The sequence below is a fragment of the Triticum dicoccoides genome, chromosome 4B, assembly GCF_002162155.2.
Source record: "Triticum dicoccoides isolate Atlit2015 ecotype Zavitan chromosome 4B, WEW_v2.0, whole genome shotgun sequence".
NCBI classification, from domain to species: Eukaryota; Viridiplantae; Streptophyta; class Magnoliopsida; order Poales; family Poaceae; genus Triticum; species Triticum dicoccoides.
The window spans coordinates 483,335,822-483,350,866 of NC_041387.1; the positions used below are offsets into that span (position 1 = coordinate 483,335,822).

Below are 15,045 nucleotides of genomic sequence, written 5' to 3' on the forward strand. Positions count from 1 at the left end.
CAGGGTCATCTCGTCTGATCTTATACCGTAATGCACCACACACCGGGCATGCATTCAGATCCTTGTACGCACCGCGGTAGAGGATGCAGCCATTAGGGCATGCATGTATCTTCTGCACCTCCAATCCTAGAGGGCATACGACCTTCTTTGCTGCGTATGTACTGTCGAGCAATTCGTTATCCTTTGGAAGCTTCTTCTTCAATATTTTCAGTAGCTTCTCAAATCCTTTGTATGGCACAGCATTCTCTGTCTTCCACTGCAGCAATTCCAGTATGGTACCGAGCTTTGTGTTGCCATCTTCGCAATTGGGGTACAACCCTTTTTTGTGATCCTCTAACATGCGATCGAACTTCAGCTTCTCTTTTTGACTTTCGCATTGCGTCCTTGCATCGACAATGACCCGGCGGAGATCATCATCATCGGGCACATCATCTGGTTCCTCTTGATTTTCAGCAGCTTCGCCCGTTGCAGCATCATCGTGAACATCATCTGGTTCCTCTTGATGTTCAGTAGCATCACCGTATTCAGGGGGCACATAGTTGTCATCGTACTCTTCTTCTTCGCCGTCTTCCATCATAACCCCTATTTCTCCGTGCCTCGGCATGAAACCCTTGTAAAGCAGGTGGGTGTGAAGGATTTTCTGGTCAGAGTAAGACTTCGTATTCCCACATATAGGGCATGGACAACACATAAAACCATTCTGCTTGTTTGCCTCAGCCACTTCGAGAAAATCATGCACGCCCTTAATGTACTCGGAGGTGCGTCTGTCACCGTACATCCATTGCCGGTTCATCTGCGTGTATTATATATAATTAAGTGTGTCAAAAATCATTACATAACATCATGAATAGATAATTAAGTGACCAAATTAATAGAAGTTCATCATCACATTAAAACCAAAGTACATACATAGTTCTCATCTAACAACATAAAGCTCCGCAGAGCATTTAATTAAACCATACATTGAAACTATGTAAAACATTTCAATGCGAAAACAAATGTGATCATAATCGCAACCAAGGTAACAACTGATCCAACGGCATAATGATATCTCGACAATAGGGTTGGTTGGAATTTCCGGTTCAACAACCTCCTAGATAAATAAAATCTATGTCACATTGGTCGGCATAATTGTCATAAACAATAAATGAACCAAATAGTTATGAAAAGATAATATATACCACATCCGAATCATAGACAGGACGAGGGCCGACGGGGGCGGATACCAAAACCATCACACTATATAAGATGCAATAATAAAAGTAAGAAAATAATACAAGTATCTATCTAAACATACAAGTAATAATATTTTTCCTTTCAGAAAGAAGATAAGAACAAGAGGCTCACCACGGTGGTGCTGACGATGAGATCGGCGCTGGTGATCGACGGCGGTGAAGACGGGTACGGGGCATGACGGACCGCTAAACCTAGACAAATATTAAGGAAAATGGAGCTTGGAGGTCGAGCTTGGAGAGGAGAAAGCTTAAGTAGTGTGGCTCGGGTAATCCATTGAACACCTTGTGTGCATAGGAGATGAGCTAGGGCACCACCAAGCCCTCTCCCCCTCGGCGGCCAGAAAAAACAGAGCAGTGTGCTCTGCTCTTACGCGAGGGGGTATATATAGGCACCTCATTGGTCCCGGTTGGTGGCATGAACCGGGACTAAAGGGCAGCCTTTGGTCCCGGTTCAAGCCACCAACCGGGACCAATGGTGGTGGACCAGGAGTGAGGCCCATTGGTCCCGGTTCGTCCCACCAACCGGGACCAAAAAGTCCAGACGAACCGGGACCAATGGCCCACGTGGCCTGGCCGGCCCCCGGGGCTCACGAACCGGGTCCAATGCCACCATTGGTCCCGGTTCTGGACTGAACCGGGACTAACGGGCTGACCCGGCCTGGACCAATGCCCCCTTTTCTACTAGTGTTCTATCATCTCAATAATTGAAGAACAATAACATTTCTCTATATCTCGTACAATAATAACATCATTTATAGTACATTTGTCAAGCAACCAATTAGCAGAAGAACAATAACATTTCTCTCTATCTTCAATTCCACATATGTGATAATTAATATATTGCCTTGTATGGATGGCTTCACTCAAAACAATACATATGCCTTCTGTTTATTTGCCTGACAAATGACCATCAGATGAATCAATCAAATAGGGGGAATTGGGGAGCATTTCAAACCAAAACAAAGAATTGATCCTAACTACTAAAGTGCAGCAGCTTTAAAGCCTCTGAATTATTTTGCTCTTACTCCACCAGGAAAGTGCAGGCCTTCAAGAACCAAAAGATTTAAGAGTGGAACTAAAAGAACAGCATTCCAAATCCTCGTAAGCCATGTTGTTTATATCCTTAAACCCAACAAATGATTGTGGAATAATAACCCTGATCTTGTTCAACTCCTCAGCTAAATTTCGTCTTCTTCCCTTCATCCTCAGATCTGCACACGTCAAGTACACTTCGAATTGAACAATACCATGCATTGATTTCAGTTTAAGCTGTCCATATAAGTAAAGCAGCAGGTCAGTCACAAGAACCGAATAAAGAGATACTATCCAACTAATATATAAACGATGAATCATGAAGAGATAGTACAATTTCTCCTCGCACACACAAAAATAAAAAATCCTAAAATAACTTAGCTACAGATTATGAAGCAAGTAGGCCCTTAGATTCACACAATTTTAACATCATGCACATGTTAAATGGTATACTCATCACTGTACAGAGTATGTTGAGATTAGAAATAAAAATAGCAGAGCAAGGCATTAGATTGCAGAGATTAACAATGGAAACATCGTAACAAATACAACATTTGTAGGGTGGAGGAGGAGCTCACCTAGAGCTTAGGCCCTCTGCCCGCCATATAGGCAAAGGAGATGCGTCTTGACAGCACTCTGAATAAAATGTATGGCTACGAGCAAAGGAAAGGTCTACGGAGTGAGGACAAGCAGAGAGCACGAGCAAGGGATCAGACATGCAGTAAATTCCTGCACAAAAGACAGACTTTCGACCCAGTTTCTATGCTCCATGTACTACCCTGCAAACCAGAATGAAAATCACCATATACATTTTCATTGCAGCAACATGTAACCCGTTAATAAACAGAGACCACTTTCTGTACATCCACATATACCCACTAAAACACAAAGAGAACTGTTGTGCTTGTTCCATTACTGTCTGCGTGTGTCCACATACACTTATTAGAATAAACGGAGAATACTAAGAGGCAGCAAGAGTATAGTATCGCTCGTGAAGAACTAACCAATGTTCAGAAAGAGGTGACTACAGAATTGATAGGGCAATAGTAGCTACACCTGGGACTCCACCCCAACACCTCTCCTCATGAATGACCTTAACCTATCGATATCATTAAAATTGATTTTAAAAGTAGATGGGAGTAAGGCCAGAAAAGATCACTTAGTTCAAAACCGCACGTTGTGTTAGATCCTCAGAATTATCTTGGACAATTAGATCTTAACTTGCAGCTACAATCAGTGTGAATGTAAGCACAGTGCAGTGAATGTAGTAGATATATTCAGACGACACTATCAGTAGCATAGAAATTAGTGAACTGGTTAATTCTTAGTATAAATGAAAATGATTGAGCCTCTCAAAGCTTGTTCGTATCATTATTGTGTCATGCTTACATTTACTTATCCACAGTACTATCCACAGTACTAAACAAGCAGTACTTGCGTAGAAAAGGCAAGTTACCTTGGAGAATTAACATTTGATTGATTTGTTCTTCAAAAGGTATACCTACACATATCGTACAGAGGCGTTTAGGCTACACAAATCTTGCATAGAAGATGGGTAGGAGAGAGAGAGATCATGAGCGAAGGGGAAATAAGGATTGGGGAAGCTCACCCTGATATGCGCCCCTCCCCAAACTCTGCCGGAGGTCGCCCATCCCTGCCGCTGTTGCTCACCTCGTCCGGCTGGGTGGAAGAGGAAGCAGCTGCCCGAGCCCTCCTTCCTTGGATCCACATCGCATCACCCCTCCCCTTCTCCTCAATCCGCCTGAGAGAGTTTGGAACTCACGTGGGCCTCGCACACGCCTCCCGCACGCCTCGCGCTTTGAAGACCTGGCCGTGCATGCGGGAGGCCCCTGTCCGAGGACAAGGGCGAGAGGCGCCAGCGGGAAGGAGGAAGCGAGAGAAGGGATGCGGCGGCCGGCGGCTATCAAGACGAGCAGGAAGGAGGGAGGGGATGCGGCGCCTATGATGTCGAGCGAGGGAGAAAGGAGAGGTGTGGCGGCTAGGGTTGGTGCGGATGTGTGCTTTGGCGCAGCAACCCCTCGACATGGATTGGGAGCGGAGCGCGCGCGGGGATAGGGCAAAAGTCTTTTCCATGCCAGATCAATCAACCCAGCCAACAAACACGCGGCGCGAGCCCACCAGTCACTGGACTGCTAAAACTAACCGCGAGGTGAAATTAGATTTGGCAACAGGTAAAGATCGCGCACACAAAAATAAAAAAAATCCTAAAATAACTTAGCTACAGATTATGAAGCAAGTAGGCCCTTAGATTCACACAATTTTAGCATCATGCACATGTTAAATGGTATACTCATCACTGTATAGAGTACATAAATCACATCAACTACCAATTTAAACGAAAATAGCCAAAAAAAAAAAACTAAGTAGGAAAACTAACACAATGCAGACCATGATTTACTTGATATTAGAACAAATCATACAGATTCAATCTTTGCTCAATGAAAACTGAGGAAGAACTCTATAACTATCCTAATCTGCAATGATCATTGCATGATATCAATATTCCTCTTTTACATAACTAAATTTCGACAACCATGTAAGCTCTAAACATTGTTTTTGATTAAAAGGACAAAAGAATAAACAAATGGAATAAGTCTCACTGGGTAATTTGGAACTGGTCATAGATTATGCTAGTATGACCTCTTTTAATAGTCTTTTGTAATCTCATGCTTTACTCACGAATTTTTTTATAAACACCGAAACATCACTCCGCATTGAAATCTCTAAACACCAGTACATCTAACTAATCGAGCAAGTAGCAGTCCTGCACTGAAACGCCTTGATGAGGACATGACTACCTTGAATACGACCAAAAATATGGCATACATGCATATTTATCAGGTGATTTCGTGCAAACTATTCAATAATCTATTTATGTTATCCAGAACAAAAATACTTCACACATTTTTGTGTTTTGTCTAATTGCAGGTGTATGTGACATTTGTACAATTCACATATGAAGATAAGGGAGAAAGAGATGTTTACTTGCTGCTCAAAAAGTTCTCTCGCATCACTTTTGGGCCAAGAGAAGATAGAGTCCAAGTCTCTCACGTTCTGGATTCAGATTCGGACTGCACAGACATACCTGACTCAAAACATCAACAACTTTTTCATACGGACTCCGAATTGGGTGATTCTTTTTTTGGTGGAATCTAGATTTTGTGCTCTTTCCAGACCAATTGGATTCACCTTCAAATTCGTCCGGAGCGTTGAGATATCGACGAAACAATCAGACACTGCAGCAGACTGCAGCAGAATCCGAGTCAAACAACAAGTCCAAAGGTGTTGCATCACCTCCACTTGGGCCCATGAGCCTTGTACGACCTAGGGTTGGTTTTAGGATGCCTTGGGACGTTCTCCCACCTCCTTGGCCGCCACCCCTTGCTCCTATATAAATAGATCCATCTAGTAGCTTTTTCCTTGGGATTTGTTTAGTTAAAAGTTAGCCAATGCAACTTCGTGTAGTTCGTTTGTGTCCAACGACCAGACCAAGACCACTTTCGGATCCCCACCATTATCAATACTTCATCAATATTCGCAGTATCCTGATTGCTTTATCATATTCTTGCTTGTTCTTCGATTGTTTGCAGGAATAGACCTTCGTGGTCAGGTTGATTGTGCTCCAGCATGGTCAATAACCTCTCGGAGTTGGTTTAGCGATTGCTAAGGCGCAACGTCGTGCACGTTTGTAGTCGGATTGTCAAAGTCATCTTCACCAAATCGATAGTTATCATCTCATCGAAAGATCGGGACACCTCCGCCTCTATCAAGTGGTATCAGTTTTCAGGTTGCTCGGTGAGAATTTCTAGTTTTTCCTAGATTAGATTTAGTTTCTTACCTATTGTCCAAGAAAAAGCCAAAAAAAAGTTAGATCTATTCATCCTTTGTCCAAGCCAGTCTGAGCCTTTGCAATTTTCTTTTCATTATTTGCATTGTTGAATTATCGGTTGCATCGTCGTATCGTGTTGCTGGTCTTAGTGTCTAGTTCCTTTAGAGTTTCGAGTTCTGTTCACATTAGTCACGTCGCCGTTGCATCGTTATCCCTTCCGCTGTCCACCATCATCCATCAATTTCCACCACGTGCTACCCTACGTTCTTTGTCATAATCATAGTTGAGACCGTTCACATCTTCGCTTGATCCAATTTGCATCTTATCTAGTTTGTTTTGGAAAGAGGGAGAGAAAAAAAGACAGAGAAAAAAAAAGAGAAAAAAAGTAAAAAAAAGACAAAGAAAAAAAAGAGAAAGAAAAAGAAAGAAAAGTGTGAGAAAAAAAAACAAAATTCGGATCTATCTAGACTCAATCTCGTAGTTGAATTCGGACTGGAATCTATTTTGTGCACTCTTCAGTAAAAAAAGGCATAACTTCCTCATACGAACTCCGTTTGGCTCCACAAGTACTCAAATTAAAGCTAGCGACTAGACGCATCTGAATAGTTGCAAAGTCTAGTTCAATATTTGGCGTCTCAAAATCAGCTTCTAAATAGGTCTTTTTGCCCTCCGAAGTTCGCGCATACAGTTTGTTCCAGTTTTTCAGGCCAGTTTTAGAATTCTTTGACTCCTCATATCAATTCGCAATTGAGTGATTCTTTTTGTATTGGAAAGCTTGAATTAGTAGCAAACATTTCAAGAGGAAAGTTGGAGAGAGAGTTGTTATATATCCTGCTTGGCAGTTGTTATTCATCATTATCTTTACTGTCGTTGTGATCTTCACTTATATCTTACTGTCCAGAGCTTCTTATCCTTCATTGATGCTAGTTGTGCCATGCCGTGACCTCATTAGTGTTCTAGGCTCGCGTCTCTAGTCCGGTCTAGCCTAGGACCAGCACAGTATCGTCGTTGAGCGTTTATTCAACATTGCATCTTTGAATTGATTATTGATAATCTTTTGCTACCATATATAGCCAACCCAGCTCCACATATTTCTACATCGTGTATATGTACGTTTCCCTGGCAATCGCTTTACACAATCTTCGGAGTTATTTGACACCGCTGGTTGCCTGTCACCACCTGTCGCATGGTAAGAACTTGTAAGATATTGATATTTGCTTTACTGTGAGCACGTTACAACCACATCCTAGTAGTTCATAGGAACATTATTCTCGAATTTTGTTTCTTGTTTCTATTAATCATGACAGGTTCCGGAGAAAGAAGTTCTTGGACGACGAACACATCTTCACCATCACGAGAGTTGGGACAACACACACAAGCACATGGTTAGGTTATCTCTTTACCATCATTTGAGGGTAGATTTAATCATGCTATTTATCTAGCTTGGGAGCTTGAAGTAGAACAAGTTTTTAGTTACCATGACTTTTCTGAACTTGAGCGAGTATGAGCTGCCACTAGAGCATTTACTGGTTTTACTTCTGTTTGGTGGAGTGTGCATTGTAAGAAAAACATTGATAACCAACCCACAACTTGAAAAGATTTGAAACATGTAATGAGACAACAATTTTTCCCTCCTTACTATTGTCGTGAATTGCTTCGTAAATTTGAACAATTTAAACAAGGCAATAACATTGTTCATGCTTACTACCAAGAGTTCAAATCTTATATGCATCATTGTGACATAGAAGAATCTGAGGATGATACAATGAATAGATTTTTTGGTGGTTTGAACCATGATATTCAGGCAAGATTTAGGTATATTCCTCGTTGCATTACTGGTATGTATGTTCGTGCTTGTACCTTTGAGAGACAGTTACAGGAGGATGCATTGGGTGACTACAACAACTACTATTCCAATTCATGCTCACTAGCATCGGTTGATTCCTCCATCGTTGCACCTACTAGAGCAGCCACACCTCAAATTGTGAGTGCGACATCATCTCAAGTGTATGGTACATTGTCATTGTCCATACCGACATCAGCTACGTCTTTGCGACAAGGTAACAGTAAAGGTATTGATGATATAACTTAACATGAGAATGATACATCCCTAATTAACTTAAATACATCATGTGTTGAGTTACCTATAGATTTGAGCACGCCACCTATTTTAGAGAATCATGTTACTATCATGAATGCATCATGTGATCAAACAACTAAAATACCAACAATTTTGAGTGCACCCATTGAATTAACTATTGATGCAAAAGAACCAATGTTTAATCATTTTGATATGACCTCTAATCTTGGTGATAATTCTTTGTCCAATGACTTACTGCATGTTTGCTTATTTAAGCATGTTGTAGCATGTAAATTTGATGCAAGTAAGGTTTATTCACCAATGTTGGGATGGTTTAATGATGAATATTGTCAATCTTTTGATAGGAATAAGAGCTTCACTTATATGTGCAAACTGAGTTGCAATATTTTCATGCCTTATACTTATGATAATATTTTGGCATTATATTTTATGATCTATGAAAGTAACTCATGTATACATGTGTCATATGTGCAAAAATCAAGGGAAGTAAAAATGACATATACATATACAACATGTATACCTTGTCTCTTTTGTTAGCCACATTTCAGATTAAGCAACACCGAGGACGGCTTTGTTTTCAAAAAGGGGAGGATGATGAGGACATGACTACCTTGGATACGACCAAAAATATTGCATACATGCATATTTATCAGGTGATTTTTAGTGCAAACTATTCAATAATCTATTTATGTTATCCAGAACAAAAATACTTCACACACTTTTGTGTTTTGTCTAATTGCAGGTGTATGGGACATTTGTACAATTCACATATGAAGATAAGGAAGAAAGAGATGTTTACTTGCTGCTCAAAAAGTTCTCTCGCGTCACTTTTGGGCCAAAAGAAGATAGAGTCCAAGTCTCTCATGTTCTGGATTCAGATTCGGACTTCACAGACATACCTGACTCAAAACGCCAATAACTTTTTCATACAGACTCCGAATTGGGTGATTCTTTTTTTGGTGGAATCTAGATTTTGTGCTCTTTCCAGCCCAATTGGATTCACCTTCAAATTCGTCTGGAGCATTGAGATATCGACGAAACAATCAGACGCCGCAGCAGAATCCGAGTCAAACAACAAGTCCAAAGGTGTTGCATCACCTCCACTTGGGCCCATGAGACTTGTACGACCTAGGGTTGGTTTTAGGATGCCTTGGGATGTTCTCCCACCTCCTTGGCCGCCACCCCTTGCTCCTATATAAATAGATCCATCTAGTAGCTTTTTCCTTGGGATTTGTTTAGTTAAAAGTTAGCCATTGCAACTTCGTGTACTTCGTTTGTGTCCAAAGACCAGACCAAGACCGCTTATGGATCCCCACCTTTATCAATACTTCATATATATTTGCAATATTCAGATTGTTTTTATCATACTCTTGCTTGTTCTTCGATTGTTTGCAGGAATAGACCTTCGTGGTCAGGTTGATTGTGCTCCAGCATGGTCAATAATCTCTCGGAGTTGGTTTAGCGATTGCTAAGGCGCAACGTCGTGCACGATTGTAGTCGGATCGTCAAAGTCATCTTCACCAAATCGATAGTTATCATCTCATCGAAAGATTGGGACACCCCCGCCTCTATCTAACTATCGATTTGGTGAAGATGACTTTGACGATCCGACTACAATCGTGCACGACGTTGCGCCTTAGCAATCGCTAAACCAACTCCGAGAGGTTATTGACCATGCTGGAGCACAATCAACCTGACCACGAAGGTCTATTCCTGCAAGCAATCAAAGAACAAGCAAGAGTATGATAAAAGCAATATGAATATTGCAAATATATATGAAGTATTGATAAAGGTGGGGATCCGTAAGCGGTCTTGGTCTGGTCTTTGGACACAAACGAAGTACACGAACTTGCAAAGGCTAACTTTTAACTAAACAAATCCCAAGGAAAAAGCTACTAGATGGATCTATTTATATAGGAGCAAGGGGTGGCGGCCAAGGAGGTGGGAGAACATCCCAAGGCATCCTAAAACCAACCCTAGGTCGTACAAGTCTCATGGGCCCAAGTGGAGGTGATGCAACACCTTTGGACTTGTTGTTTGACTCGGATTCTGCTGCGGCGTCTGATTGTTTCGTCGATATCTCAATGCTCCGGACGAATTTGAAGGTGAATCCAATTGGGCTGGAAAGAGCACAAAATCTAGATTCCACCAAAAAAAGAATCACCCAATTCGGAGTCCGTATGTAAAAGTTGTTGGCGTTTTGAGTCAGGTATGTCTGTGCAGTCCGAATCTGAATCCAGAACGTGAGAGACTTGGACTCTATCTTCTCTTGGCCCAAAAGTGACGTGAGAGAACTTTTGAGCAGCAAGTAAACATCGCTTTCTCTCTTATCTTCATATGTGAATTGTACAAATGTCCTATACACCTGCAATTAGACAAAACACAAAAGTGTGTGAAGTATTTTTGTTCTGGATAACATAAATAGATTATTGAATAGTTTGCACTAGAAATCACCTGATAAATATGCTTGTATGCAATATTTTTGATCGTATCCAAGGTAGTCATGTCCTCATCACGCCTAAACACCAATTCAGCTATCCATGCTACTACAAAATCTAAAAAAAAGAAACTGGACTCTCAGAACATCGTCCTGGAACCTTGAACCAAGCAAGGAAAGAAGCAAAGCACTTTGTTTTTATAGATTCTATAAAAAACACTTAAGGATGGTGTAGCTAAGCGGAACAACAAAGATAAATATTTTAAAATGATTGAACAAGCTTTCGGTGTCCAACTCCTGTTACCCAAGTGAAGTAATTTTTTACCATCCAGGTTGGTCGTTAAGTTAATAATAAATCGAGTATAGCTATATGATAACATTATCACCTCTTATTTCAATTGGTGTGTGTACCTCAGGTCAGATGCGTGCCTTTCATTCCTCTGATAGTTTTTTGTCCTGTTGATTAGAATTAGTCGCAGGCATAGTTAATAACTGAACTCTAGTGGCAGCGAGTTTGCTTGAATGGCCTGGCCTAGTGGCTAGGCTGACTGGTGGTGTAAGTTTAGGAATAAATTCACTTCTTTAACAAAATAGGAAAGGTGTGGTTTATAGCATGAGGAATCAATGCAAGAAATTAAACTGCTTTCCAAGGAACCACTATTTAGGACAAAAATAACTGCAGCTAAGAATTATTATCTGTACATAGGTCCCAAAAAATATGAATCTGGTAACAGAAATACCTTGCAATATCTGTAGTGCATACTTCAAATAACAAATTTCTTCCTTAGTCATGCAAGAATGCACAAAGCTCTTTCGCTTGCCGATGAGCAACCTTACTAACGGTCCTACAAATCAAAAGAAAATATTGATTTAAGGAGGAGAAAAAAACAGCAAAAACATTTAGATATTGACATAGACATAGCTTGTGATGATTACGAAATGAGATACAAATGGGAGCAGCCAACTATTTGTTCTTACACTGAGCAGACCGCCTCAACACATCGTCAAGACTACCTTACACCAAGTTAACATGGAGATAAATGCTTATTGACGGAAAGTGAAATGTCCTGCGAGGAATAGAAACAACAGGCTGATTATGTAAGAAAAGGCCAACATGTCTGTTTGAAAATAGACCAGAGAGTAGACAGATCGTCCATATGCACTCTCCATGCCGTTAGGAATGCAGGAACGATCTTACAGACACTCCACAACACCAAAGGCCCAACAGGCACCACAATGACCCTTCCATTGTTAACCAATGCATACTAACCTGAGCATTTGATAAACAAAGCTAGCTCTACACAAATATTAGAGTTCTGGAATACTGTAGCCACTGCAGTATAAATCAAACTGATGAAAGTTAACATGCCTAAGTAAAAAACAGTACGTATGTACCTTGATCTTGTTCTGAAGCGCATTTCTTGTGGGGGTTTTCTATTCTCCTCGGCAAAAACCATTGTAATCTCTCGACCGCAAATAACTTGATGATTCATTTCTTGGTTAGCATATGCAGCATCCTCAGGGTGGTGGAATTTCACAAACCCAAAACCACGTAATTCCCTGGAAATATATATCAATTTGACCAATGATCAAGAAACTACTTGTTATTCAACAACAACAAAAAACACTTCCTGGAAAATATATACCAGTTTTACGAATGCAATAAACTACTTGTTATTCAACAACAAAAAAATCAACAGCTAAAATAAATTTTATAGCAATAGTTACTCTGAACCTAGCTTGGGAGCAGGCCATCGCCGTTGGCCACCGCTGTGCCTCTTGGCGGCTGGATCCACCCCTGTTGTGGTTGTCGGCATCGATGGAAAGCAGTGTGGCTTGGAGCGGCATGCCACTGTCGACCATAAAAAGTACTACAGCTTCCGCTAACAGTATCATGCTAGCCAGTAACATATATGCATACATCCTAAATAGTAAATATAAATAATACTTCATATCATATATCACATTTGGGTACAATCAGATTCCCTTGACTGACATACAACTATTTCATTGGTCTTTCCCCGAATTTTTACCTATTCATCTGTGCTTATGTTTAAAGATCGAGTATCCATCTGCTGTAACATCAAGGAAATTGCACATGTATCTTTCTCTCTACTCTTTTCACAAAATTGGTTGCTTCAAACATAAAAATTGTTGGCAATACATATATAATGATTATATTTTTTCCAAATAATGAACTCACATGTCAGCATACATATCTTGGCACTCATTATTTATCCAAGAATTTGGTGGCATGGATCCACTCTGGCAACAAACAGATGCATGGTAGGAGAAAAATGCGAAGAGAAAAAACACGGGGCAACACAGACCTTGCCTCCTCCCTGGCCCGGCTCCCTGTCGCGAGCCTCCTTCCCCTCCTGCGCAGCTCCACCCCATCGCGACTGGAGCGTTGCCCCGTGCTCCAACCACCGGATGGCCAGTGAAGCTAGTTGTGCTGAGGGAGAGAGACCATCAATGAAGGTTTGAAGAGGAAAAACTGAGAGAATAGATATGGGGAGAGGGATCTCACCATCTCCAGCTTCCTCGGCCTCGAGCACCTCCATCCGGTCTCCTTCCCCATCTCGGCCTCTAGCTCGAGCTCCGACCCACCAACGCCAGATTCGACCCAGAAGCAGCAACGGTGGTGGAGGGGAGTAGCAGGCAGCGGTGGTGACGACCGAGGATGAGGGAGGGGCTGTGGGGAACGAAGCGTGCGCAGCACCCCAGCAGCGGTATGGCGCCACGGACGGCGACTTCCTCCCGACGACATGGTTGTAGGACAGAAAGGAGGGAGGCAGAACGGCGGCGGCGGCGGCTAATGAGGAAGGAGGAGGAGGGAGGAGTGCGGGATGTGAGGCTAGGGTTTGTCCGATGGGGGCTGGGGCCTGGGGAGACGGGGGATTGGGTGCGGAGCGTGCGGTGCAGATTGGGCAAAAACGCCCTGCACGCGAAAGCACACAACCCAGCCAACCAACGCCCCGCACGAGCCCACCCATCATTGGACAATGAAAACGACCGTGCGGTGAAAATTGGTTTTAACCGCTGTGAAGATCCAATGGCTCACACGCTCCAGAAAACAGATCCAACGGCCAACGAAGATGCAAATCGAGGGAGCCTCCTGGAGGTGAGTTGGCTAGCCTCTTTTTTGTTTTAAATAAATTTATGCGTACATCGACTTCTGCCACTGACCTTGTCATTGATGGTATACATGAGATGCAACTTTGGTAGATCAATGAGCGGAAAAACTTGCTTAACAGACACATGGGACAATATTCACGTCCTGGCCCACCATCCATTTGTACAATTTAAGGTTCTGGAGTAAACTATTCGGGTGCATGCGGTTCAGTACATATATCATCAACCCTGAAAAAACTCCACTGTTTCAGACCACTACTCACTACTCCCTCCGTTTCTAAATACAAGTCTTTTTAGACATTTCAAATGAACTACAATATACGGATGTATAGACATATTTTAGAGTTTAGATTCACTCATTTTGCTCGTATGTAGTCACTTGTTGAAATCTCTAAAACGACTTATATTTAGGAGGATACAAGAAGATTGTTTCAAAATTTCGCTCGGATGCATGAAGAGCTAAACAATAACTTCACCACATATCGCCTTCTTGCAAGACATCAATCATGTCGTAAATTCTCTTAGGATCCATTGATTGTACCTAAATTAGAAAGAAAAGAGTAAGATAACACGAAACAAGAAGTGCAAGTAACACGTGTTACAACAATCATACGTCCTCCGTACAAAGCAAGACATGCACAAACCTTCTTGTACAGAAATACGGCGGCATCAACTGACCCTTCGGCGTAGATTGAACGGCCACAAACATTGTGCTGGAACTCAAATGAAACGCTGGCAGGAGAAAACCGAACAATCAGCAAACCTGAATGTAAAGCATCACATTTCAGAAGGGTGGTAATTACCTGTCATCGGGAGAAGTCAGATGGTACAGATGGAATGCATGCCCTTCAATGTGTTCTTCGGGGACACCCACCATATAAAGCTGTTGCTCAGGATCCCTGATCTTAACCATCTGCGGGCATAGAAGGTAACAACCAATACATAATATAACACCAGTTTCATAACTTCCAGAAAATTGCGCAGGTCTATTGACCGCTTGTATAGCAAACCAATGCTATAAATCAGTAGTAACAAGCTAGAAAAAAGACATCAGTAGACAGAAAAAAAAATTGGGCTGGTAGTTCGTAAATTTAATGGATCTTTCTCATGGAAGAAAACAGGCTCCACCCAAAGTGGCACACCCGAAGAGCTCACTGTACTACTGTGCGTTGACTTTCATTCTGTCATTTATATCCAGTGAGCTGGTGGCAAGTGGCACATCCGAAGAGCTCACTGCAGTGCTGTGCCGTCCTCA

At 41.8% G+C, this 15,045-nt stretch overlaps 1 protein-coding gene and 1 long non-coding RNA gene across 3 annotated transcripts in view; both read right to left on the minus strand.

Moving 5' to 3' along the window:
* Positions 1–11,918: 11,918 nt before the first annotated feature.
* Positions 11,919–13,230, minus strand: LOC119293774. Of its 2 annotated transcripts, XR_005143209.1 has the most exons (4): positions 13,186–13,230; positions 12,986–13,110; positions 12,051–12,215; positions 11,919–11,946 (listed from the first exon to the last, which is right to left on the minus strand). It is a non-coding gene; the product is annotated as an uncharacterized LOC119293774 (long non-coding RNA). The 2 variants fall into 2 exon arrangements; XR_005143208.1 differs by lacking the exon at positions 11,919–11,946 and having other exon boundaries at positions 11,996–12,215.
* Positions 13,231–13,925: 695 nt separating this feature from the next.
* Positions 13,926–15,045, minus strand: part of LOC119291011 (probable 4-hydroxy-tetrahydrodipicolinate reductase 2, chloroplastic) — an 8,117-nt gene continuing 6,997 nt past the window's right edge. The window contains exons 6-8 of the mRNA XM_037569700.1: positions 14,594–14,703; positions 14,435–14,522; positions 13,926–14,331 (exon numbers count right to left, since the gene is read on the minus strand). Of these exons, the coding sequence (XP_037425597.1) occupies positions 14,263–14,331; positions 14,435–14,522; positions 14,594–14,703 (267 nt within the window). The 3' untranslated portion in view covers positions 13,926–14,262. The remainder of the gene's footprint in view (positions 14,332–14,434; positions 14,523–14,593; positions 14,704–15,045) is intronic.